The 26,050-nt window shown below is 40.3% G+C and overlaps 1 protein-coding gene across 6 annotated transcripts in view; it reads right to left on the reverse strand.

Annotated features, from left to right (window-relative positions):
- Window positions 1–26,050, reverse strand: part of STARD13 (StAR related lipid transfer domain containing 13) — a 252,688-nt gene that overhangs the window by 167,928 nt on the left and 58,710 nt on the right. For 2 of the 6 annotated variants that reach the window (XM_032294851.1, XM_032294852.1), the window contains exon 1: window positions 18,947–19,000. The exons of 1 other annotated variant lie outside the window; for it this stretch is intronic. Coding sequence is in view for 3 of the 5 variants with exons in the window: in XM_032294848.1 (XP_032150739.1) it covers window positions 18,947–19,115 (169 nt within the window). In the remaining 2 variants the exon portion in view is untranslated. Of the gene's footprint in view, window positions 1–18,946; window positions 21,371–26,050 lie in introns of those variants that run through there. 3 more of the 6 variants (XM_032294848.1, XM_032294844.1, XM_032294849.1) reach the window with 3 other exon arrangements.

Raw genomic sequence — 26,050 nt, forward strand, 5'->3', positions numbered from 1 at the left:
ATGGAACAAAAAACCCTAAAACACCAACAACCAACAATAACCCAACAGCTATTGCTAAAACTGAAACCCTTCCATGGTGCCCCCATTGCTTCTACACAGACATCCATCCCTGCACCTATGACGTTCCTCCGAGCCTGTTTAAGGTCCACCCATCAAACTCGGGTGTGATTGTATTTGAATGTGTTGTTATATCCTGAGGACCCAAGAGCACCGGACACAGAGTAGCTATTTTACAAACAATCTTGTGAGTGAGCGAGTGAGTGAATGACTATGTTCCCCTATGCAGAAATAGAAAGGCAACAAACACGCTTCATTTTCTGTAAGCCAGTGGGGTTACAACAAATTCAAGATCCAGTGTTTTGAGTCTAGCAAAACAGTTAGATCAGGGCTGTCTTTGAAAAGAAGCTGAGGGGAGTCTAGGCATGGAAGAGACGTTGTCCCTGCTGCTGTGCCATCTCTCTCCTTCTCAGCTGTGGAGCAGGCTGCAAACTAGAGGGTGAGATGAAGGGTGCTGCCCACACTTCCTCTGGGCTTATCTTACCGCATCTTATGAGAGGAGATGGGACGATGTATTATTATTTCCCAATTAACTGTACTGCTAAGGCAAATGTTTGAAAGATTCTGTGCTTCGTTTTGGGAAGCTGGACTTGAAATATTAAGAGTAGGCATTATCAAAGGTTAGATACACTTATGTCAACTTCATGGCAGAGATGAGGTTCATACATTGGACTTCTGGGGGTTGGTCTCATTTATTTAGGGACAAAACATATTATCTATTATACCAAGAGTTCAAGAGCTATCTGCTTTCAAAGGTAAGTACATTTGATCAGAAAACTCCTGGCTAAATTTGCAGTTTCTAAGCTGCCCTCCTTTCTTCCTCTGAAGATACTTTTTTTTATGTTTACCAGTTTATTATAAAGAATATTACAAAGAATACAGATGGAGAGACACATGAGTTGAGGTATTGGGGAAGGCACGCAGAGCCTCCGTCCCCTCCCTGAGTGCACCACCCTCCAGGAACCTCTGTGTGTTCAGCTTTCTGGAAGCTCTGCAAACCCTGTCCTCTCGGACCTTTATGGAAACTTCATTGGATAGCCACGATTGGCCACCATTTGGAAATGTGATTGGACAAAAAGTGTATGATCTAACACTAACAGACTTAGGGACACTCAGCAAGGCCTGCCTGTTCAGATTCATCTTGGGGTCCCTCTGCAGCATTCTGAAGATGCTTTAAACACTCTAATTTCAGATCCACTAGGATTGTGGCTGTTCTTTAGCTTCCACTCTATGTATTTATCCAGGCTGGGGTATTTTTATCTTCTCCATAAGTAGTTCATCCATAGCAGAACTGGCCGTGTTGCTGATTGTTAATGCTCTTTTTTGTTTTCCCTTTAGAGTAACACACATTGAGCCCTGAGTATGCGCCAGGCTCTTTGTAGGCATGGTAACACTTCATTCTTATAACAACTGCATGCAGAAGATGTTGTTATTATTATTCCCAATTTAGATGAAGAAATCAGCTTATAGAGTTCATGGGACTTATTCAAGATCACACAGCACATCAGTGCTGAAAGTAAGATTTGAACGTAGGTCCAGCTTACGCCAAAGTTATGCTTTACAGCAGTGAACCTGGCCTCTACAAACTACAGGTTTCAGAAAATGTACAGCCTCTCAGAGCCAAAGGGAAAAAGAGTCTATAAAGATTCTTTCTCTAACAAATGAAGGATCTGAAGTCTTAATAACTCCATGTCAGATTATTAGCATCAATCACAAAACATGGTAATTTATTTAAGTGGTTGTTCACTGAACAGAGCCAACTATAAACAAGAAATGTGTTCTGCCAAACTAAAGGCTGCCCGGAAATTTGGAGGCATGGGGAGTTAGTCTCACCCTCTTGTGTAAGGAAGAAGTCAATATAGAGTCTAAGTTTTGTTGAAGCAAAGAGTTTTGACAAGCCATTCCATAAGCTGGGTACAACTCTGTCACGTAAGCTCCTTCTCTCCTCATTCACATTCCCCTCAAGCTCCACTCACTTAGGATACCCAGACTTTCCAAATAATCACCAAATGGGTAGGGTGTTTACCAATTTTTGAAGACTTTCACAAAAGTATCAGCTTAGTAACTACCCTTTTCCCTTAAAACTACCATCATCACCATACTGAAATATTTAAAGCAAACAAAATAATACTGATATCAAAACTATCAAACAAAACTCAAACACAGTAAGGAGTATGTTTATAAAGTGTGTGTTTCTGGCAACTTTCACCCAACTTTCCTAAGACTTTCCAGCTCAGGTTGTGCTAGGTAGGATGGCAGGGGAGCACCAAGCATCCCTCATCAGACAATGTGCGAGGTGTGACATCAGGTTCCTTAAGTTTCTTTGGAGTCAGACAGCCTGCTGAGACCACAATAAGCATTTGGAAGCCTCCAGCTAGACACCCACACCAGGCTCTTCTGCCTAGGAGTAGGCAGCCCCACAAAATCATGGCCTTAGGCAGTAAGCCCAATTGACATTTGGAAATTCATAACTTTGAAAGTTATGACTTATGACACTTGGACTTGTCAGAGCCCCTCAGGCTATGATACAGTATCTTTCACTTTGAAAGGTTTTATTCTCCTCCTGTTGATGGAAAATTATTTATTAAGGTTGAAACAATATTTATTAGCTTAGTAAAAATACGAAATACAATTCTTGACACCTTAAAATGAAGGTGAAAGATGAGAGGAAAGAAAAATGAGAGGGAAAACTAGAGTTCGAAATGACCCTAATTAATTATACACATTCACTCACAGTGCATCAAATATAGAAAAAGAAGATTTAAAGTGAAGCTGAGAATTAGTAGAGCAGATGTTGCCCATTTGGGAACTGAATAAAAACAAAACAAGGTTGAGCACGGTGGCTCATGCCTGTAACCTGGGAGGCCAAGGTGGGTGGATCATCTGAGGTCAGGAGTTTGAGACCAGCCTGGCCAACCTGGTAAAACCCCATCTCTGCTAAAAATATAAAAATTAGCTGGGCATGGTGGTGGGTGCTTACAGTCCCAGCTCCTAGGGAGGCTGAGGCAGGAGAATTGCCCGAACCCAGGAGGCAGAGGTTTCAGTGAGCTGAGATCTCACCATTGCGCTCCAGCCTGGGCGACAGAGTGAGACTCAGTCTCAAACAAAACCAAACCAAAAAACCACACAGTGAGGCCGGGCGCGGTGGCTCACACCTATAATCCCAGCATTTTAGGAGGCTGAGGCGGGTGGATCATGAGGTCAAGAGATCGAGACCATCCTGGTCAACATGGTGAAACCCCGTCTCTACTAAATATACAAAAATTAGCTGGGCACGGTGGCACACGCCTGTAGTCCGAGCTACTCAGGAGGCTGAGGCAGGAGAATTGCTTGAACCCAGGGGGCAGAGGTTGCGATGAGCCGAGATCAGGCCATTGCACTCCAGCCTGGGTAACAAGAGTGAAACTCTGTCTCAAAACAAAACAAAACAAACAAACAAACTAAAAAACCCACAGAGTGGCACATTATTCTGATATCCTTGAGGAGTGATATGAATTATTATCCAAGGAAGAGAAGCACATATGGTAATATTTTGGTGCAACTGAGGACAGCAAGGAGCTGGGTGTGGCTTTACATGGCACTGTATGCAGGTGAGTTTAGTGGCCCCTAACAGATGCCAGCATCCCTCAGCCACTCCAGAACTGAGAACCACACCTTCCATTTGAATTGATTTCACATTGATTACTTTTTCCTCAGCTACATTACAGAATCGCGGGAGCTAATATTATTCCCATTTCATAGGTTCAAAAACTGAGGCATGAGAGGTTAATAAAAACATCAATGATAACCATGTTAGGACAAACATGCTCGAGAACCCAGGCCTCCTGTACCCCGGTTTCCCAAGCTTGCCATACAAATTACTGGGAACATAAATGTTCTACTTAAGGCTCACATTGTTCCTTTGTTTTAAAGATTCATTTGCTCTCCCTGTGGAAGTTGTATAGCTGCATGTAATTCATGTGTCAAGTTGTCTTATCCACAGTTTAGGCTGCTTATGATGGAGAAGCAACACTATCTATAGCAAAGGTTGTCTCTGGAAACCCAATTAATGAAGAAAACGCCAAATCACATGCAATCAAGCCCACCCCAAAATTAACCTTTTCTCCTTAAAAACTCCCTTCCCTGCACACTCCCACAAGCACAGGCAGTTCATCAATCTCTTTATGTAAATAGCAGTCAAGAAGCCAGGGAGGAGGTCTGTTTATTATTTTTGATCCTGTTTTGCTTCTGGCAAAATTTCACAAATAGCAGAAGTTGGCAGAACATTGATACTTTTTTCTGACTGACTACTGTTTGCTAGCTACAAATGCAGAGTACAACTGCAACTATTCTGGTCTACAGGCCTCAGCTGTGACTGAGAACAGAATTGTAAAATCTGGAAGAAAAAAATCTCCACCCTAGACTTCTCTTGGAAAATGCGGATCCTTCTTTATTGCACACTTTTCTTGCACTAGGGGATGGCTGAGTTCCAGATCCATTGTGTCTAGAGAACAACCTAGGTTCCCACCTCACTCCCTGTACCCCCTAATGTCAGAAAAGGTCCACTATGAAGTCACAAGAGCCCCTGAGCTCTATGGGTCCCATGAGCCCTGGCAAAACTTGGGGGAGAATGGACATTCCACCCCAGCACTTTCTAGGAAGAAGGGCAGCATTTTGAAGGGGTGGGAGTAGGGGGAAAAGGTTTCGGGTAGAAGAATCTGTACTTTCTATGATGCCTATTCCTTAGGTAGGAACCTAGAAACCTTAGGTAGGCTAGGTACCATCCTGGATCCTGCCCTTGGGAATCCTGATGCCTCGGACATTTACTTTTGGATGCAGAGTTCTTGATAACGAGCAGCCAGCCTTCAAGAGGGGAGTGGGAGTGTAGTTAGTATAGGATGGGCAGGCGGCTTTGCTGCTGGTGGCACAGTGAGGTCCTCCAACAACATGAAGGAAGGGAGAACCAACCAGGTCTATAATGATGGAAAAAAACATAAAACAAACAACAACAAAAAAAACTTCTTGGTTCCAAGTAAACACATCTGGCCTATAATTATGAAGATGACAGGGTTGCATAGTCAAGAATAACACGGGCTCCCAGATCGTCCAGACTTGAGTTCAAAGCCCTGTTCCACCTCCCACTTGCTGTGACTTTGGGAAAGTTTATTTAACTCCTGGATAATTTGTTTACTCATCTGTTAGGTCTTACTATGCTTATTTTCCAGATGAGTAAACTCAACTCTCAGGTCTTTATGAAAATTATATAAAATAATAATACAGGCAGTGCTGAAAATAGTTGTTGTTGGTACATCATAGTTGGGTCCTCAACAAAAGTAGCTCCAGGTTTAGTAGCCCTTGTCTGAAATGCTTTGCACCAGAAGTGTTTCGGATTTGGGATTTCTAAAAATTTTTGAGTATTTGCATTGTACCAGTTAAGCATCCTCAATCCCCAAATCCGAAATCCAAATATTCCAATGGGCATTCCCTTGGACTATCATGTCAGTGCTCAAGAAGTTTCAGATTTTGAAGCCTTTCAGACTTTGAATTTTCTGATTGGAGATACTCAATCTGCATAAGTATATTGTTACCACTTTTTAAAATGTAAATATTTCAAAAGCTCAATATTGTGGGGAGAAATATAAAAGTCAAATGATCAATCCAGACCCAAATGTTTCATCTAAGTACATCTAAACGTTAATAAACTCTGCTGACAGACAACCTGCCTGCCCATGACAAACCCTGAGTCTTTTCATGGGTGACTCAATGGAAATATTCTCCCGTAGCCAGAGGCGTGGCTCGCGGGGGCTCTGGGTGTAGCTGCACAGACTCAAGCAGCCCGAAGGAAAGGTGACTGACAGTTAATGATCTGAAAAGAATTTGTCTCAACTCAACATCGTTCCTGGCATTATCGAACAAAGCAATAATCCTCACAGAATGGAAGCTACAGTGTCCAGGGCCAGCTCTGCTAAGGTAACCAAAGATAGAGGAGGCAACAGACAGGAGAAACCCATGGAAAACCAACAGAAATATAATTGCTTTGGCAGAAATGCAATGATAAATTGGGAGGTGAGGAAGTAATTTTACTCTAAATGGGGGTTGGAGAGGAGGAAACACTGGACTCTGAAACAATCTTTCTTCTACCGGTTAATGTTTTACAGTTGCAGCTGCATGCCGCCAAATTCCCTTATTATAACAAGTCAGTCTCCACTTATTGATAGTGCCCTCTCAGAAAAATGTGTTTTTCCATACAAACAATCTCTGTTCCAAAGGAATGATTCGGGAAAATAAAATCAGAAACGTGTCAAAGTAGGAACACTTGTCTATGAATTTTTCAGTTCTCTGAAAGATTTCAGAGGACAGAGCTTCCTAATACAAGAACTTAATTCCACTGGACACATGTCTTCAAAATGACAACGCAGGTGGAATTGCTCCACAAAGCATCATTCACTACACCGGTGAAGGAATTAATATGCCAATTGCTTTTCAGGGTTTCCAAGATACCATATGCAGACAACCAATATTTCATCCTCTAAAACAAGGTTTTTGCAAGGCTCAAGATTAATATGTAAGTTATGATATATAAGACTGTACTAAAGGATGTTGTTATTCTTTCTGGAGGAATTTCTAAACAGAGGGAAACTTAAGAGTATACATATTCCATAAAATAAATACAGCAAAAGAATCCACAACGTTTAATTGTTAAGATGTTAATCCAGTCAACTCTAAGAATAAATTTCAAAAAATTGATAGTGATCAGATTTGTAGGCAGTCTTTCACAGCTGAAGCATTCAATAAATATGAGGAATATTCCTCAATCAAAAAAATGAATTCCTTAGAAAAAATGGGCAATTAAAGTTTCTTAAATAATTTGTGTGTATTAGTACGAGAGCTTAGTTTTTAAGTTGTCAAGTGGGCGTTAGAAGATTTATATTCAGTTTATGGCACTTTTTTTTTCTGTTTCCACAAAGACATGTAAAACTGGAAAGGTTTACAAAATTTACAAAAATCTCAAAATTAACTCAGTTTAGAAAAATGACAAGAATTTGAGAGAGGAATTCAGGTTGTTTAAAGATATATTCTTAGTCTTTCATTCATTTTCTTTCAGCTTGTGATGAATGTTTTCTCAGTATCCTATGCTGAAAACAGGTAGATACTAATATCTATCTTCAAGGCTGTTATGAGTATCGAATAAGACAAAAACATGGAAGCAACCAGCACAATACCTAGTAAGCAGAGGTATATCATAAAAATCAGTCTCCCATATTTTTTGATGTAACAAATAAAATTGAGAAATAGACATTTGATTCATGTAATGGAGGCTAAATTGCAGCTTCCTAAAATTCATGTGTTAAAGTCCTTGCCCCCAATACCTTAGAATGTGAGTATATTTGAAAATAGGGCCCATAAGAGGTCATTAAGATAAAATTAGGTCATAGGGAAGGGCCCCAATTCAATAAGACTGGTGTCTTTACAAGAGGAAATTAAGACACAGACACATACAGAGGGAAGACCAGGTGAAGGTAACAAGAAGGCCGCTGTCAGCAAGCCCAGGAGAGAGGCCTTGGAAGGAACCAGCTACCCGGGCACCTTGTTCTCAACTTCCAGCCTCCAGAACTGTGAGACATATTTCTGAGATTAAATTAACCAATCTCTGGTACTTTATGACTGCAGCCCCAGCAAACTAAGAAAGTTATTAAAAGCATTAGCATGTTTTATAATTTTAAAGTTGTTTTCCATGATAAATGTAGCACTAGCCTTTGTGCAAATTGGCTTTCCAGAACCTCAGTTACAGATTGATCGGTTCACACCTCACGTAATAGAAGAGAAAATGTAGATCTGGAAGACCTCGGTAATTTATGCAAGGTCACCCGAGTCTGGGTTTGGTGGCCTTCCTGCTGCCATCACTGGAGGATCAAAAATAGATATTGGATTGCTTTGAAAAGACAGCTGTTAAATGGATATTTGGGTTCCAAGGAATACAGTTTTAAACCCAAATGTCTCATCTATTACCAATTAATGATGCTTGCCTCAGGCTTCGTTCCCCAACCAAGAACCTCCTAGCTCTTCAGTCTAACATGAGACACAACCCCTTTCCTCCAGCACTCCTGCCCTCTCAGCTTAGCATTTACCGCCAAGTGATTCCAAGAGCTAGGAACACTTCCTGCCAAGAACTGTATCTTTCACTGCTGCAAGGTAAAGTTCAACAGGCTTTGCTATTTATCTACAGGAGCTGAAGCCTGGCCGACACCCACCATTTCAGGTCAGTTCAGGGCACCTTGAGAGAGAGTTACTGCTATCCATACTGGGGAAGGCAATGGTTTTCATTACAGTTTAAGAAAAAAACCCTCTTTTGTTTCAAATTTTCTGGAAGACCTTTTTGAGGACACTCAAAAAATGTGGCCTTATGTACGTCTGCCATAGTAAACATGCTACAGAGTGTGTAACTTACTCAAACATCATTTACTCTTCATTTGATGATGCAGTACTTTGAAAGGTCATATGTACATGGATGTTTAATAATTTTTTTGTCTTAAATTGAGCACTTAGTATGTGCTAGGCACTGTGATCTGTGTTTAATTATAGTCTCTTGTTTAATCTTTGCAATAACTCTGAGATAGTTGCTCTTATTAATGCCATTTTACCCACAGGGGAACAAAATGCTAAGAAACATTAAGTAATTCATCCAAGGTCACTCTATGTGCACGATGTAGAGCTAGAATTCAAATTCAAGTTTACATGACTCCAAAGCCCTCTAAGTGCTCCAAATTATATAAAGTTTGGAGTTTGGGTAGATGGATAGCATCCCTGAGACATTCTTGATTCCACAGAAATCAAGGCTATTTGTAATCACAGGGCTATTTATAAAGGAAAAGAAATCAACCAACTTGTCATTAAATTCAACCAACATGTTTCAATTATTTGCTCCTAAGAACGACAGAAGTTTCATCATTCTGCCAACTGAATTAACTCCTGGACAACTGGCACAGAAGAGGGCATAAAGCAAATACCCATCTCTCTACACCCTGTGCAACTGTGCCATGAGCTGCTCCAGGCAACCCCAATGGATTGAACACCCTGGCCGGTGATAACACGTAAGAATTCCACTCAGTATTGGGACCAACAGATAATGAACACAGTCAATAGAATTCCTTTTCAGGCTTCTTCAAGATATTATGCAAGACTGTTTGTCCTTCTTCTTGAGAGATTTTTCCTACTTCTTCTAGGGAGCTAGTGATAAAAAAAAAAATAGAAGCAGCTTTATCTGCCTTAGAACTTCCACCTAAAAGTACAGATAGCGGAGTGAAATGCTAATATGAGGATCCAAACGTTCAGGGAAGGAGGTAAGCAGACTTTCCCATCTGAAAGAGACTAATGGCAAAAATGAAGGTGGTTTGATGACTAAGAACCTGTTAAACATAATGCATGGGTTTACATAAGTCCAGACAGTAAGGGCCTTGCAATGGATTTCACTCCGTATGTTGAGAAATGCATTTAAGGGGAAATGTGTTGTGTCCCTCAAAGCATCTGGAGAAGATTCTTTAATTTTCTCAAATAAGAACTCCAGTCTACTTGAGTGAGAATGGTTGGAATATCATTACTGCAGGATTTGTGAATTGTTCTTATTTCTTATAGTAATTTTAAATATTATACATGATTTCAGGACAGTATAACTCTCAGAGGAAAACGTGATTTTATGACTATATATACTTTTTGTATCCAGTGTGTCACTTGGTGAATATAAATGTATGTGAAATGCTACTGTTCACTCATAGAGACTGAATACTAATCGAAGGTTCCTGCCATCCATATGTATGATTTTCAGAATTAAGCAGGAAGCGGAGAGTTGGAATGCAGGGAGAGAATGCCTACTTCAGCTTGAAATCCTGACATGTAAATTAGGTACTTGGTGACTGCCAAGTTCCTTTCCAATCTCTCTACTCTGTTTCACCCTTGTGTTTTATCCAACTGTTAGAGAGGCAAAGCAACACAAATCATTTGTATTTTAGTCAGCTCTGCCTCTGTCAGACCTTTAAAATTCTCAGGATTCCTACACTGTGTGTGGAAAATCATTTGACAGTCTAGCCAGACATTGTAAATCTATTTCTATTGATTTTCTTTTGCTAACAGCATTAGCATTTTCTGTAATTTGAAGTTATTTTCCAAGTTCTTCATTTAGATGCCCTTAGATCCTAAGCTTCTAAAATTAAAAAAAAAAAAAGAATGTAAATGTCTTTTCAAACAGTAGTATATAAATTTTCATGGTACTTGGTCCTGCCCTAGACTGTACCAGTCCAGAATGACCACCACGGTCTTGTGTGACCTCACAGTGTGGTGGTTTGGGCTAGGCAATGTGGTAATTCCCTATGCATTCTGTTGGAGCTTTTGGATATTGTGTGAATTTCTCTCCAGAAGCATCATTCATAATGTGAAATCTAATGTGTATCTCTTTGCCAGTGGAGGAAAAACATCTTAAGAATATATTTGTAGACTTCCTGGAAATTGATAAGTTGCCTCTATAACTAAATCAAGCAGATTTTACTAATTAGAATTATCTACACAATTGTACTTCATTCACTTCTTTCTAGGAGAGCCTTTATATAACCAAAGATATAATTGGACCATGAATTCAGAAATCCTCAGAGCCACCCATCAGTGCCTGAGCTTCAGTGAGTCCATATCTCATGTCACCTATGGCAAAGGAGAATCTGAGACTCCTGAAGAGTTTCCTGCTTCCTTCCTGTGAGGCAGTGACTCCACTTCCCAGCAGTAATGGAATAACTTGAATTGGCTACAGTAATGTTAGACCCAGTTGGACCTCACCCAGGACTTCAACTATATTGTAGTAATACAAAGCCAGAGCTAGAAGGCAATAATTTCTTGCTTCTGGCCCAACAGTACCTATCTTGTAGAGGTTTTTGAGGACTGGTTGTATTCTTGGTGTTATAATGATCAACTCTGCCCATATACTGACTCAGCTTTCTGTTCAACAAATGTACAGGGTCTGCCTGCCCAAGTTAGAATCTTTGTGTAATTGTTAATTTTCACAAAAAGATGGTCATCTTGCCTTTACTCAGTTGACTTTTAAAGTATTTGTGGCTGGCCTTTTTAGAAAACATACAATACTTAATGTTACTCTCCAACACACAACTTCAAAGTATCTACTGCCCAATTGGTGCAAGAATTATATTCAGAGAGAATTATCTGAAGGAAGCACAGGCCACATACGCTCCTAGGCCAGCATTTCCAAAATGTGTCCCCTAGGGAAAGTTGGTTTTGCAATATGTGACTTCCCAGTATCCTGTGAAAAGTGGTTTCAGGATGAAATATACCAGTTTAAACAAAGTTATTGTACAAGATTTTCCTGAGCCTTTCATAAGCCTGAATTTCCAAGGGAAAGGGAATGCAGCATTTCCAAAAATGACTTAACCACAGAAACGTTTTCTGCCTTGAATCTCTGTCTAATGGGACTAGTGCTCTGTGAAGCCGACCCATAGAAATTGCCTGTGGATAATCTCTACGCTATTTGTAGATTAAGACAGAATCTGAAGACTGCATACCTGACCTCTTGTTTTTACCCACCCACCCATGCCTAAATATTTTCTACTGGACTATAATTTATTGTGATGCCCCCACTTCCACTGCAGGATGTTATAGGAAATGAGACTCACTACCGAATTCATAGTAGGAATGGTCGAAGGCACCATTCACTGTAGCTTGCAGCGTTCCCTTTATGGGATTTGTGTGAGAAATTCCTCTCATATGTCAAGTTCTTGGGAGAAAATTCTCACAAAGAGCAAGTCCCAGGAAAAGCATGGCTGGTAAGTTTTTACCTTATGAACAGGGAAAATCTTCCCTTGGTTGTGTTTTCCTCTTTGCTTAGATCAGGGAAGCCCAAGCCAAATTTGCAGCCCATTATTGATAATTAGTCAAGGACTTATTGTTTTATATTTCCCATGTAATATATCTTCTTAGTTTTACCTCATTAATTGGCCAGCATTTCTCTTTTCATTGGATTTGTCTTTCTGCAATCTTTAGTTTTATATTCTTCTATAAATGACCTTAAATCCTTTAGATAATGAGATGGAATGCAAATTAATATATAGTATCTTTCCCCATACCAAAATCATATTTCAATTGCTCCTAGGGAGACAGAAAATATTTTTTATATGATCCTTATTTCATTCAAATATCTACAGTGCAATTCGTGATCAGGTTCTCCTATCTTCTTGGGTCTTCTTGATTTCCTCACCACCCTGTTGTCATTGCTAATGAAACACAGAGAAAGTGTGTATCCTTGTTAATGACCTCTCTCCACTAAAATCTCCATCTATTTATGCCCCTTTATATAAGAGTGTCGCCAAAACCCACTTATCATTTGCTCTCTTTGGAAATCTCTTTTGGGTCATCAATTGATACTGCTAAGACCACTAGTGGTGACTGTTTTTTTCTAACTTCCGTTGCTATCTGTGTCCATGATTACTTTGCTAATGAAATGAGGAATTTTGCATTTTAAGAGTTGACGACTGTCCAAAATTTGCTAAGAACTAACACAGTGATGACTGGGGAGAGTGGGAGAGGGAAAGACATTAAAAACAAAACAAAACAAAAAAAACAACCAAAAAACAAATCTTTATTCACTTAAGCTAAAGTTGCAGAATCCAAATTTGGCAACTGCCTGCCTCTATCTGGGATAGTGAGCTACAAAGCAATGATGTGTAGCCACTGAACCTACAATCTGGTTAAAGTTAAACTGTCTAGTTTTATACGTTTACAAGCATATTGTCCTTTTGTTAATTTCCTCCCAGTACTCATTTCTTGACTTCTTATAGTTTCATTACGTAGTAATTTTTAAAATGTTACTCAAAGTTAGTTAATGCATTTAGCAGATTTTCCTGTAACTTTGGTTAAACAGTATTCTTTCTGTACAGACCTTCCAATCACCAGCACTGAGTAGAAAGAGGCTCTGATTCATGAAATGTGAATTTATGACAGTTGCCACTCTTAAAAAACAACAAATAGAACTTGAGCAATACATGACTGATGCATTCTCAGCCTGCTTCCTGTGTTCCATCTGTCTTTCTGCCAGTGCATTCACCCTCCAGGTTTGAAAGTAGTCGGGTAAGAAAGTACTAAACATAGAGAAAGTGCAATTCCAAAAGAACAAATGATTGTTTAAATTAGGCTTACACTACCCAGTTGCTGGGGGTTTGGGCCATGGGGATGGGCCATGTTCACCACTTAGGTTGGGCAAATTCCCAAGATGCCTTTGGACAGAGTAAGGAGGGGGAATACATCACTCCTGCCCATTTGCATTCCCTGGGGAAATTTTTTAAAGGCAGTATATTCCACTGTAGTTGAATTCAAATCAGGTGCCGTATCTACTTAAAAATAGCCTCAGATAGAATGGCAACCCAAACAAGAGTCTAACTTTCACTACTTTCCCTGGTAGTGAAACTTTCTACATTCTACATTTTGTATCAAGAAAAGAAAGAGGTTGCATTTTGAGGTAAGAGGCACACAACACAAACTTTCTCCAGTTCCTGCCGTCCTTGCTATAGGTCAGACATTAAGACAACGCCACTTTACAGGCCTGGACTTTGGAGAAAGAAAGATGTTTGCAAGTTTCTGTATAATTATAGTTATACTGACACTTAAATAGTCCACAAGCCTGAGCTTCCTTACATTCCTATGACATTGATAATAAAAGCACTACCCAGGTGTCAAGGAAGCATGTCCAGGTATATGCTGAATCATGTAATAAGAAAAATGTAAATAAGCACTGCCTTTGTCTTAAGGTAATACCTGCAATTGCAGAATCTTAGAATTTTAGAGATGATGACTTCAGAGGTTCTTTAATCCAGCCCCATTATTTAATGGAAGAAGGGGAAAAGGTCTAGAGAAGTTGTGATTTCTCTCAGATCACACAATAAATTAGTGGCAGAGGTAGAACAAAAGCCTAATTTCCACTTTACCATTTCCTGGACAAACTGTAGAACAATTGTAAGCCACTGATATATTCTACATACTAAAGCCGCTCTGTTGCCTTTTTAGGTTCTACTATGTTAGGTTTACGTTCCCCTGCTTTTTACATTCCTGTTCGAAGAGTTTATGACTTAACCACAGAGAGAGTTCCAGAACATGAGAAACAGAATAAACTTGAGCAATCATAGTCCATCTACTTCATTTTCTCATCAAAAACCAAAGGTCCAGTGAAGCTCTGGAACTTGACGCTGTAAATGAGTGAAGGAGCATCTACACAGAGCTTCGATCCCTGTCTCCTTATCCTGTGTCAGCAGACTTGACTGCAATCTGGATTATGCTGCTTTCTAAGCATTTAAAATAAAATAAAAAGTTTAACAGCGTGATAAATTCTTTCAAAAAGCAAGTAATCACATTTATGTATCTGCTTACATTCGGGTTTTCCAAACAGCACGTGTGTGTGTGTGTGTGTGTGTGTGTGTGTGTACATGTAAACTTTAAACATGGTACATCTGTACCCAATAAATCATAGCCATCAAATAATAACATAGAAATCCAATTCTCCCCTCATACTTATTAAGATGGCTACTAACCATATACAATGGAATATTATCCAGCCTTAAAAAAAAAAAAAAGGAAATCCTGCCATGTGCTAAAACATGGATGAACCTCAAAGACACTGTACAAGGTGAAATAAGCCAGTCACACAAAGTAAATCACTACGATTTCACTTATATGAGGTACTTAAAGTAGTCAAATTCATGGAGACAGAAAGTTGAATGGTGGGTGCCAGAGACTGAGAGGAGGAGGAATGAGGAATTCTTGTTTAATGGGTATGGAGTTTCAGTTTTGCAAGGTGAAAAGAGCTCTGGCAATGGATGGTGGTCATGGTTGCACATTATGAATTATGAATGTATTTAATACCACTGAACTATCCATTTAAAAATGGTCAAGAGGGCAACAATTAATATAGTATGCATTTTGCCACAATAAAAGAATGAGAAAAAAATCCAATCCACCCCTCCTTGGCCTAACATGGTCTTCCTCCACCCCCAGCATCCTCTCTTCTATCCACTCCCAAGTGCCAGTCAGTGAGGGAAATAAGGACCATTATTATTTCCATTCTCTCTCTCTACAACAATTTCCCTATTGATTCAAGCAAGAATGTGGGGTAGGGATTATGGGCAGTATGACTTATGATAAACTTTCACTCTGCAAAACAACACTCTCTTTTAAACATCTCCACTCTTTTGAACTGGATTTGCAATCCCAGAGCTAAAAAAACAGGCTACAGACATGATGCATGTACTTTTTGATGTGTACCCTGAGATGAGCAAGTTTAGATTCATCCTGGGTTTGGGTAATGAATTCTGATCCTATGCATCATCAAAGATTCCTTTATTTCTCCTCCTTGTTTTTCCTCCCCATGAGTGTATCTGCTATTGAATCATGTGCACTCCATTCAATGATTATCTCACTATAATAAGGTCAGTGGGGAGCAACTTATGTGTTTCCACTGTTCCCAAGAACCAAGAGAAATTATACGTAATGATGCCTCAAATCAAATTAACATAATGCTAAATTTTCAAGATCTAAAGCAGAGTAATGCAAACAATATTAGTGATGTAGCTGTCACTTCAAGATACTAACCTGTAAACTACAGAAAACAATGCTGTCATTAATTTTATTTGCACATAATTAATGGAATGATTAAAAGCTGTTGGTGCCAGGGCACAGTGGCTCACACTTGTAGTCCCAGCACTTTGGGAGCCTGAGGTGGGAGGATCACTTGAGCCCAGGAGTTTGAGACCAGCCTGAGCAATATAGTGAGACCCTGTCTCTAGAAAACATTAAAAAATTAGCCAGGCAAGGTGGCACACGCCTGTAGTCTCAGCTACTCAGGAGGCTGAGGTGGGAGGATAACTTGAGCCCAGGAGGTCAAGGCAGCAGTGAACTATGATCACACCACTGCATTCCAGCCTGGGTAACAGAGTAAGACTCTGTCTCAGAAAGAAAACAAAGCTGTTAGTAAAATAACTTGACATCCTGTGTTATTGGGTAGTAACTGTTTAAAGAGACTAAAAGGTTTAGCACTTTGCTTCCACTAGAGAAATATAATCTGATAGGAAATTTTATTTTTATTTTATTTTTTTATTTTATAAATTATATAATTTATAAAATTATAAATTATATAATTTATAAAATTTAAAATTATATAATTTATAATTATATTATAATGGTCTTCATTATAATAATAATGAGTGACCAATTCTGATCCTATAATATGGTGCAATACTGTATCCCGAGTAGCAAATCTAAGAGTCTCTAGTATATTATGTAATACAAAGCTCAACCATATGTTCAGTACTTTAGCACTTATTATAAAAACTAAAAAATAGTCTCATATATTGCAAAGCATGGACTGTCAAGCTGTATTCAAGTACCAGTTCCTACTGTGTGACCTTGGACAAGTTACTTGAACCCTTTGTGCATCTGTTTTCTCATCTGTAAAATGGATATAATAAAAAAAGTAAGTATATGATTTTGGTATGCTGTAACTGTTTAATCCACATTCTCTGCTATTACAGTAAACCATCTAATACAGTAAACTCAATAAAATTGTTTTGCATTGCTTTCTCATTGTCTTACTAAAGAGTTGCATAATGTTAACAGATAATGATTTCTGAATCACCACTCTGTTGAAAATCTTTATTGCTTCCCTGTGATCTTAACAGTCATTTTTAAGTGTTAGGTATTCATTGACTGCAAACACTCCATAGCCCAGTATAAAAAGGAGGGAACCCTCAAATTTTCTAATTAGACAAAAATGAAACATAAACTGAGGGCACCCGTATGTCTCAAGTTACTAGTAACACAGGATGACAAGTTATTTTACTAACAGCTTTGTTTTCTTTTTGTTTTTGAGACAGGATCTTACTCTCACCCAGGCTGGAATGCAGTGGTGTGATCTAAGTGTATGTGTTCACAACTTCAAATCCCGGATGGAAAAATAACCCTCATTCCAAAAGGACATAAATAATAGTTAAATAAAATCAATTAATGTAAATACATCTAAGGAGGTTTGCAAAGTAATTTCAGCTAGTTCTATGCAATATTTCTTTTTTTTTTTTTTTTCCATCCTTTCACTCCCTTTTCCTCCCATCCTCAACCCTCAGGTAGGCCCCAGTGTCTGTTTGTGGTTCCTTTCTTTTCTTTTTTTTTTGAGACAGAGTCTCACTCTGTCATCCAGGCTGAAGTGCAGTGGTGTGATCTTGGCTCACTGCAACTCCCGCCTCCTGGGTTCAGATGATTCTCCTACCTCAGCCTCCCGAGTAGCTGGGATTACAGGCATGTGCCACCACACCTGGCTAATTTTGTATTTTTAGTAGAGACGGAGCTTTCCCATGCTGGCCAGGCTGGTCTTGAACTCCCGACCTCAGGTGATATGCCCCTATCGGCCTCCCAAAGTGTTGGGATTGCAGGCATGAGCCACCACGCCTGGCCTCTATGCAATATTTCTAATATGATATGCAAGCTGAGGAACATTTATATATTGTAGATGACAGAGCATTATTAAGCCCCAGTGTTCATAAAGATGATGGCATTTGGAAAAGCACCATCGCCAGAAATTTCTAAAAGCAAAGTGGAGATGGTTTTTATTCTAAGCCTAAAGTATTTTTAAATCAAGCCACAGGGAAATAATTACTTTTGTTTCTATTCAATCAAGACCTGCACACAGAGTTTATGGAATGACATAATATCCTTCCTGAAATCAGACCAGCATGTAGGACCAGCATCCTTCACACATAACTAGTTCCTGAGCCTTTACAAACAAATCCTAATTTCCAAGGAAACAATCTCATCAAATGCTGCTCACTAGAATACATATTGTTCTTTTTGGAAACATTACAATAAGATTTTCATGATTACAAACCCCAACTTCCTCTCTAATATTCAATATAATCTTAAACTCATTTATTTAAATGGAAACTGTATTTTTATAATGGCTGTAGAAATTCCTGGGTAAGTTATGTAGCACCGATATAATAATTTCTTTTATTTTAGTCTGGGGGGGCGGTGATCATTAACGGACTGTAGACGTGTGTTAGGAACCTCTTAGGAATGTTCATCTTTCTACTTTCTCCTGATATACCGTATAAGGATCAGGTTTAAAAAAATTTTTTTTTTTCTTGGAGACTGGTAAATTTTAGTAATGTCTAGACTTCCAGGCTGGTATTTTGGGGGGGCTGAGAATAAAAAGAAAATCAAGCAGCTTATAACCAATATTCTCTTCTCTTTGCCTTAGGAAGCTGGAGTTTTGCATGCAGGTCATAGGATTTGTTTTGAGATAAACAAACACCTTAATTCTTTACCAGAAAAACAATATCAACACATCTTTGGCAACTGCTGACACAAACGTACAAACAGGAAGAGAATGCGATTCTAGTGCTTAGTCTGGTGGCCTTCGGAACAGAATTCTTACTTTCCTCCTCTTCACTAAGGATGTTCCAAATACTCCCGACAGGGTGGACATTAGTCCCCTGCCCCCTCCCTAAGGAAATAAACAAGTGTCCACATTCTAAATGTGACGGAGTGTGAGGAAATTGCAGAAAAGCTCCTAAGATACACACTGAGTAACCATTCTCATCTGTTCTGTAGACACATGTAAGTTTTGGAATTTATGATTCACTCTCCCACCATGAAGTTTTCTGTGCACTTTATGTTGAGCTATGTGGCAGCTGAGGGCTGTCCCTGTTTGTGAAAACTGCAGCCTAAAGTTATTTTTCAAAGTTATGGGTAGTGTGGCATAGAAATCCATATGTTATAAAGTGAAAACAATAATTAAAAAAAAAAAAAACTGGGTTAGCATGAAACAGAGCCAACAGAAATCAGAATGAGCAACAACAGCCTTCCACTGTCGGCCACTCACCTTGTTGGATTTTAGTCACTAGCTGATGGCGTGCTAGAATCCGGCTCATCCTGTAAGGAGAGCGTCTCGTAGTCTGATCAAATCGCAAGTACATCTCCTGGCCCTCAGGTGTCATGGAATTTAGGTAGTAGCAGCCTGAGGCTGGGGTCCTGGGCACCTGACTGAACATCTCGGCAGATTTCCTGTTGCCACCTCAGTCTGCCTGTGGCTGTTTCCGTCTGTCTCCAGTCTCAGTCAAAGAGCAAGGCACCCAGCCCAGGACAGCTCAACAGACCCAGCGATTTTTAAAAAGAAAAAGGAGTGCCAAAGCCACAACTCAGAATTCCAACCCCCCCGCCCTCATGTGATCACGGGAGCCAATGAGAGGAGGAGAGGAAAATAGGAACTTTCGCAGTCAGCCTGAAGCCCGGACCAGGGGCAGTTCCAGCCGCCAGGATCCCCCACACAATGCTGAAAGCAAAATACACGTATTTGACGTGCCTCAGAGCTGACGAAGCACCCAAAAGCAGCCCTCACTAAAAGAGTTAAAAGAAAAAGAGAGGGAACGGCAAAGACAGTAGGAGACAAACAAGTCCACGGGCAGGAAACTTTTCAGGCTGTCAAAGTTAAAGTGCCTTCGCTTTCTACAAGGCAGCTGCAGCCAGGTGAAAGATGGACCTGATAAATCTCTTAAAAAAAAATACTTCAAACAAGCATCAACAGCTGAGTGTAAACTACCAGTCTTCATTATCAAGAAACAACTCAAATAAAAACTTTTCCAGTGAAAAACTAACTTATAAACTTCAAGGGCTTTAACACCAGGAGTAAATACAGCACAGCCTCCTGACCCTCACGTGTTGGGAATTGGAGGGCTCTCACAGATAAGACACAGAGGCAAAGCACACACGTGGTACTTATTAAGCATCTGTTCCTCTTTGATTTCTCTACTTCTCCAATTTTTAATCACCTAGAGGCAAAATACTTAGAAAGTGCCTATCACATTTAAGACGTTGAATCATTAAAGACAAGAATCATTGCAGAAGTTGCAAAGATATCAAAGATACTGTCACCAACCTGCTAAGGATCCATTGAGAAATTATACAAAAGCTTCTAACATGAGGCCACATAGGTATCTCAAAAACGACTCAAACACAATGCCAGGTGAGCAATATTATTTTTGACTGGGTGATGATTGCAAGCCAGAGAAAGAGACATTTGGATAGGCTTTTTTAAATGGGGGGCGGGGAATTCTGATAGGCAGAAGCTGGGGAGGGCTTTGCAAGAGGCTCTAGGTGCCTATGTATGCGGACCCCGAACCAGAGTGTGTGTTTAAGCAAACTGCTAGTAATTCCATTTGGCTATATCTGAGTATATATATATATGGGAGTCATTATAATTTTTCCCTGTTTTTCTTCTTTAATATTGTTAGATATGAAGAGAAGAAGTCCATAGAATACATGTTATCAAATTCGGAGCCTGGAGCTGAATGAATAAGATTCTTATATAAAAAAGTATAGGACCAAGTTGCTTCTACATTTAGTTGACTCAAACTGAAACATAGCCTGGCTGGGCATTTATAGTCTAATAATGAGAAATTATTTCTAAATTATTTCCAAATTAAAAGTTTAACAGGACTTAAACTGGGGCTTCAATTCTTCTTACTCTGGCTCTCCGAGGCCCGTCAGCCTTAATAACTTTCCCTGAGGGAATTGTTGCTAGCCGGATTCTGAGAAGCAGCTCGTCTTGTGTAACCGTCCCACTATGTAAATAAACAAGTTAAGAAAGATCTCTGGGGCACAGCATGTGACAATTGACTACTATCTCACAGTAGTTGATAATCCTCAGCCTCTTTGGATGGTTATACAAGAGTCAGCATGTCTTTGTTTGCAGGTTGGCTTCATAGCAGAAATGGAAAGGAGATCTCCTGGGTCATATTGTGCACTTTCCATTCTTATTTGGGATTTGAGCAGCAGGTTTTTCTGTTTCATAGCATCCTTTGTGGAAGGTGAAAGGGATCTGAGACCTAAACAATGGCTCAGCAGAAGCGCGGATGTGAATGGAGAAAGACTGAGAAAGATACTGCAAAGTTGTTGCCTGGAAGGTTCCTGAGCCCAGCTCAGTCCCCACTGGTGGCCATGTGACTGAGGTGCTTGTACCAGCTGCTTTGTGCACATGCTTTCGGCTTGACAGTCCAACATTGGGAACATCCGAGTTGTAACTTTTTGTTCAAGCCAGACACTTGGTAGTTAGCACTTTTTTACTGGGAGAGAATGGAAGGAAGGTAGAGAGAGAAATGGAGTGCAGCGTGAGATTTGGGATCATTGAATATGCTCTGGGAAACCAAGTAAAGGTGAGGAAAAGGTAAGAAAAAATACATAGCTTTTTATAGCTTTGGATAGCACTTAAAGCTCACACCTGTAATCTCAGCACTTTAGGAAGACGAGGCAGATGGATCACGAGGTCAGGAGTTCAAGACCAGCCTGGCCAAGATGGCGAAAACTCGTCTCTACTAAAAATACAAAAATTAGCCAGGCATGGAGGCAGACACCTGTAATCCCAGCTACTCAGGAGGCTAAGACAAAGATTGCTTGAACCTGGGAGGCAGAGGTTGCAGTGAGCCGAGATCACGCCACTGCACTCCAGCCTGGGCGACAGAGTGAGACTCCATCTCAAATAAATAATAAACAAACAAATAAATAAATAAAAGATCAGCCATTCCCAATACCAACTTGCATTTCATTGCTGACTTGGCTGCATTCTATCATAAAGGCAAGTGGAATGATTTTTCCTGAGAAGGACTGCAGTGTGTCAAGGCCAGGTTACTAGAAAAAACAGTAACAACAATAAAACTTATATTGTCTCCTTTTTGCATAGTAATGAATGTGTTGAAAGTTCTAGGGTGTCTTGTTCTGAAAACATCAAGATCATAAGTTTGTATTTATGACTATATGTAATAGTTAATAAAAAAAATTTTGGCAGTGAAGAGCAATAACTGAACTTATTATTATTTTTTTAAAATACGGTGGTGCCTCACTCTGTCACCCAGGCTGGATTGCAGTGACGCAATCATAGTTCACTGTAAACTCCAGCTCCTGGGCTCAAGTGATTCTCTTTCCTCAGTCTCCCAAGTAGTTGGGACTCCAGGTGCACATCATCACACCTGGCCAATTTAAAAAAGATTTGTAGAGATGGGGTCTGCTTTGCTTCCTCAGCTGATGGCAAACTCCTGGTTTCTAGTGATCCTCCTGCCTTAGCCTCCCAGTCTGGTGGGACTACAGGCATGACCCATCGCACCTGGCCCTACAATTTTTTTAAAAAAGGAATTTTTATTCCCTAATTAAAAAAAAAAGCCAACTTAGAATAAAGCCTTGTTTTTTCAAAAAAATCAGCCAGTATTTTAATAAGGGGATCTAGGAAGGATCACATATCAACAATTTGGTCTTCTGTATGCATATACAGGGCCCCTAAAGTTTTATTTCATGGTTCAAGTACTATCTGTAAATTCATGCACCTGCTCACCATGTTTCCGTCATTTTGTATTTCCAAAGTATTATATTTAAAGCAAATAGGTAACATTATTTTCTCATTAGCATGTCATTAGTACCTTGTTTTATGCTAATGTATTGCTATTGCTATGAAACCTGTACTTTTTAAATGAATTCTTTTTTGCGATCAGTTAGTCCCAGTGTTAGAAGAATTACCACTGGGGTAGACAGTGCTGTTGTATTTGCATCAAGAAATGGCTAGTTCTCTCTCTGGCTTGTCCATTACATGCAACTGAGAGAGATGGTCCTCTTCTCCAGTGAGTGCATGAGGTCCTGTGGAATCAAAGAGGAAGACAGTGCCCAAATCGCAAGCATCTTCCAAGACTGACACCATATCTCTCCCTCTCTAGTGCCTTTAAAAATGAGAAAAACAGATGGCACTTGTGTTCAGTTTTCACCTCCTTTTCTTCCTCCTAATTTGGTCATCAATTGTGATCGCCACTCAGACTATTTCAGAATGAGATAAACAGATGATTACTGGGAACCAAAGACAGCAAAAGACAAGGGACAGGAAAAAGGAGAGAGGGAGACAGCATTGAGCTCCTACTCTGTGCCGGACCTGAAGCCTTCATGGCTTCACATTTTATGTTTTTTTTTACATTAATCTCCACAGCTATCCCTGGAGGTATCTGATTGGATGGAAAGGAGGCTAAGGCAGAAGTCACACAGCAAGTGCAGAGCCTCTGTGCATCTTCCAGCTGATGCTGTTTTCACTCTTTCCATTATTACACAAGAGACGGGGAAGGAAAACCATGGGACTGGAAAGGCACTGCAGAAACTGGAAAGGGAGAGCGTTTTGGAACAAGAGCCTGAAAATCATCCTAATCCTATTTAACTGCCTGCGATACTGGAACGTCTACATGGAAATATGGGTATGGGGTGGCTAAAATCCCGTAGTGATTGAGATCTGGTGACTTCAAGTAAGAAGTATAGAGACCAGAGCCCTTAATCAAACAACAGGAGCCATAAGCCCTCTTAGGAGTAAGCCATAGGTGAGGACCAGAGACTCGCCCCACCCCCCAACCCTCCAACCCTCAAACGAATAAGCAGCTCAGCTTGACCCTCTTTGCCAATCCTTTCCAACGTAGTTTGTTTATACTCTGCATTCTGTCCGTCCTCAAGGCTAACGCTGCCTATGTCTTGAGTTTCTCATGGCATTCACTCTCAATGCAAACACGCCAAATACAGTCAAAACTCTGAAATTTGACCTCTAAGCAAAACTTTTGGTATTTTGAATTTTCAAGTCTTTTGATAGATGATCCCAGATTAACGCTCAATGGAATCTTGTATACACAGGGCAGAAAGCTAAGGAGTGCTTTTACAGAAGCCAGGAATGGCTCACTGTCTGCTGCCCTTTCTGCTCCTTCACACACATTCCAGCCTCCTCGTCAGTCTGCTCAGAGGGAGCCAAGGTAGTTCTGCCAAGTGGGAAAATGTTTGAGATACAAGTGGCAGGCGGAAAAATGCAGGGCTGATTTGGAAGTCTGCTTTGGAAATTACGTGAAACCAAAGCTTGTGAGTTGATGTCAAAGCCTTCCTGTGGGCTCCGAAGGCCAGCGTTTGAAGATCTTCACCAATTGATTTGTTACGTGTGTGCCCAACTCTGTGCCAGTTAGCCTTCCCCATCTGCATGCACCCCATGTCCCTGGCCCAGTGCAGACAAGCCAGTGATACTAACACTGGCAGCCGTGGCCAGGATTCCATGAAAGGGCATGGCCCAGATCGGCTTCCCCAGCTCCAGACCATGGCTCTCATCTGGAGTCTAGATCCTGCCACAAACACTTGTGGGTGGTAATAGATTTTCCTTACTTTGTCTCTCAGCCCTCCCTACTGTCTGGTGAATTCCCATCTATGGGCCTCCAGGAGCATGTGCTCTCCCCCTATACCATTCCCTGGAGACACAACCATCAGCTCCAGCCCAATGAAAGCAACCTGGTCTGTCCTGTCCTGGGACCATGACTACATCCACCCACTCCAGCCAAACCAGACTTCTTTCACTTTTCTCAGTTGTTTCACAGATCTGGAATTGTGTGATTCCCTTCTCTTCCACCCATGAGGCTCAGTTAAAAACTATTGCCTCCAGAAACACTTTCATGACTAACACAAAGCTCTTTAGTCTTACCAGTCGTGTTAATACCTGTAAACTATCGTTACGTGGCACATTAATGAGACTGGCTTGTTACATGTTCATATGGAATCTATTTGTTCATTGCAACTACTACAGGCATAAAGTTTTGACATCTTGGATTTAGAAGGAATATTAAACATTTTCTAATCCAACCACTCAACTACTTCACCCATCTCTACTCAACTGCAGTAGCTAATTCTCTACTTGCATATACAGGGTGTACTGTTTCACAGAGGACCCCAAAATGCTGAAGAACGATCTTCCTTTTAATTTCTATCCACTAGCTCTGATTCTGCCATTTGGAATCAGACAGGACAAATCTATGCTTTCTTCCACAAGACTGTCTTTCAGATGTTTGTCAAAAGCCCTTATAAGAATCTTTTTGTGTAGGCTCACATTGTTTTCCATCAAACCACATGACTTTCAGCCATTCAGCCAGACGACTGCTCTCTTTCAGATCTGCTTCAGTCTGTCAGTATCCCTTTAAAAATATGCTGGCATCTACTCTAAGCTTAGAACTCTAGACTTGGCCAAGCGCAATAGTTTATGGTACATTGTGTGCGTATTTCCTGCATTCAGGGCATTGTACTTTTGCTGCTGCAGTCTGAGATTAGGGGAGGCTTTATTTTTTATAATCTATATTTACTCATTCATACATTTAACACTGAATGCCTGAAAAGCAGTGCAGTAAGTAGAGTAGATACAAAGGTGAGTACGATGTGGTCCCTGCTCTCAAGGGACTGTCTGCCAGGGAAGACAGAAAAGAAACTTACCACTATATTCCATGTTAAGTGAAGTGTGGGAGGCTAGAAGCTATCTCTATTACCTCATGCTGTTTTATATATGACCTAAACGTCTTAGAGTATATATAAGCTCATATATTAGACCATATATATCTAAGCGCATAAATCGCTGGCTGTTATTTTTGTATTTTCATAAAATCTGCTGTTAGGTGAGTGTTCTCTATTCTTTACTTACCAAATGATCTTTTGAACTTAAGAACAGGTCTTTAAATTTATTGCAGTAGTTGAGATATGTTCCATTCCTGACTTTCTCCTCCAGCTATTTATTTTTGCCTTGTTAAGCAATCCCCCACCCCAATAAAATAAACAACTAACTGAATTTGGGTGAAAGGTAAAGTAAGGGCAGGAAAATAATAAAGCCAGGGGTAAAATCCATTCACAGATAGGCAGGCATGAAGTCTTGCACATTTGCTCGAAGTCGGTGAGAATATGGCTTAAGATGCCTCTTTGGGCCGGGCGCGGTGGCTCACGCCTGTAATCCCAGCACTTTGGGAGGCCGAGGTAGGTGGATCACGAAGTCAAGAGATCGAGACCATCCTGGTCAACATGGTGAAACCCCGTCTCTACTAAAAATACAAAAAATCAGCTGGGCCTGGTGGCACGTGCCTGTAATCCCAGCTACTCAGGAGGCTGAGGCAGGAGAATTGCC

This window comes from Sapajus apella, unplaced genomic scaffold (genome assembly GCF_009761245.1).
Source record: "Sapajus apella isolate SASKATOON/1434 unplaced genomic scaffold, GSC_monkey_1.0 scaffold32, whole genome shotgun sequence".
NCBI classification, from domain to species: Eukaryota; Metazoa; Chordata; class Mammalia; order Primates; family Cebidae; genus Sapajus; species Sapajus apella.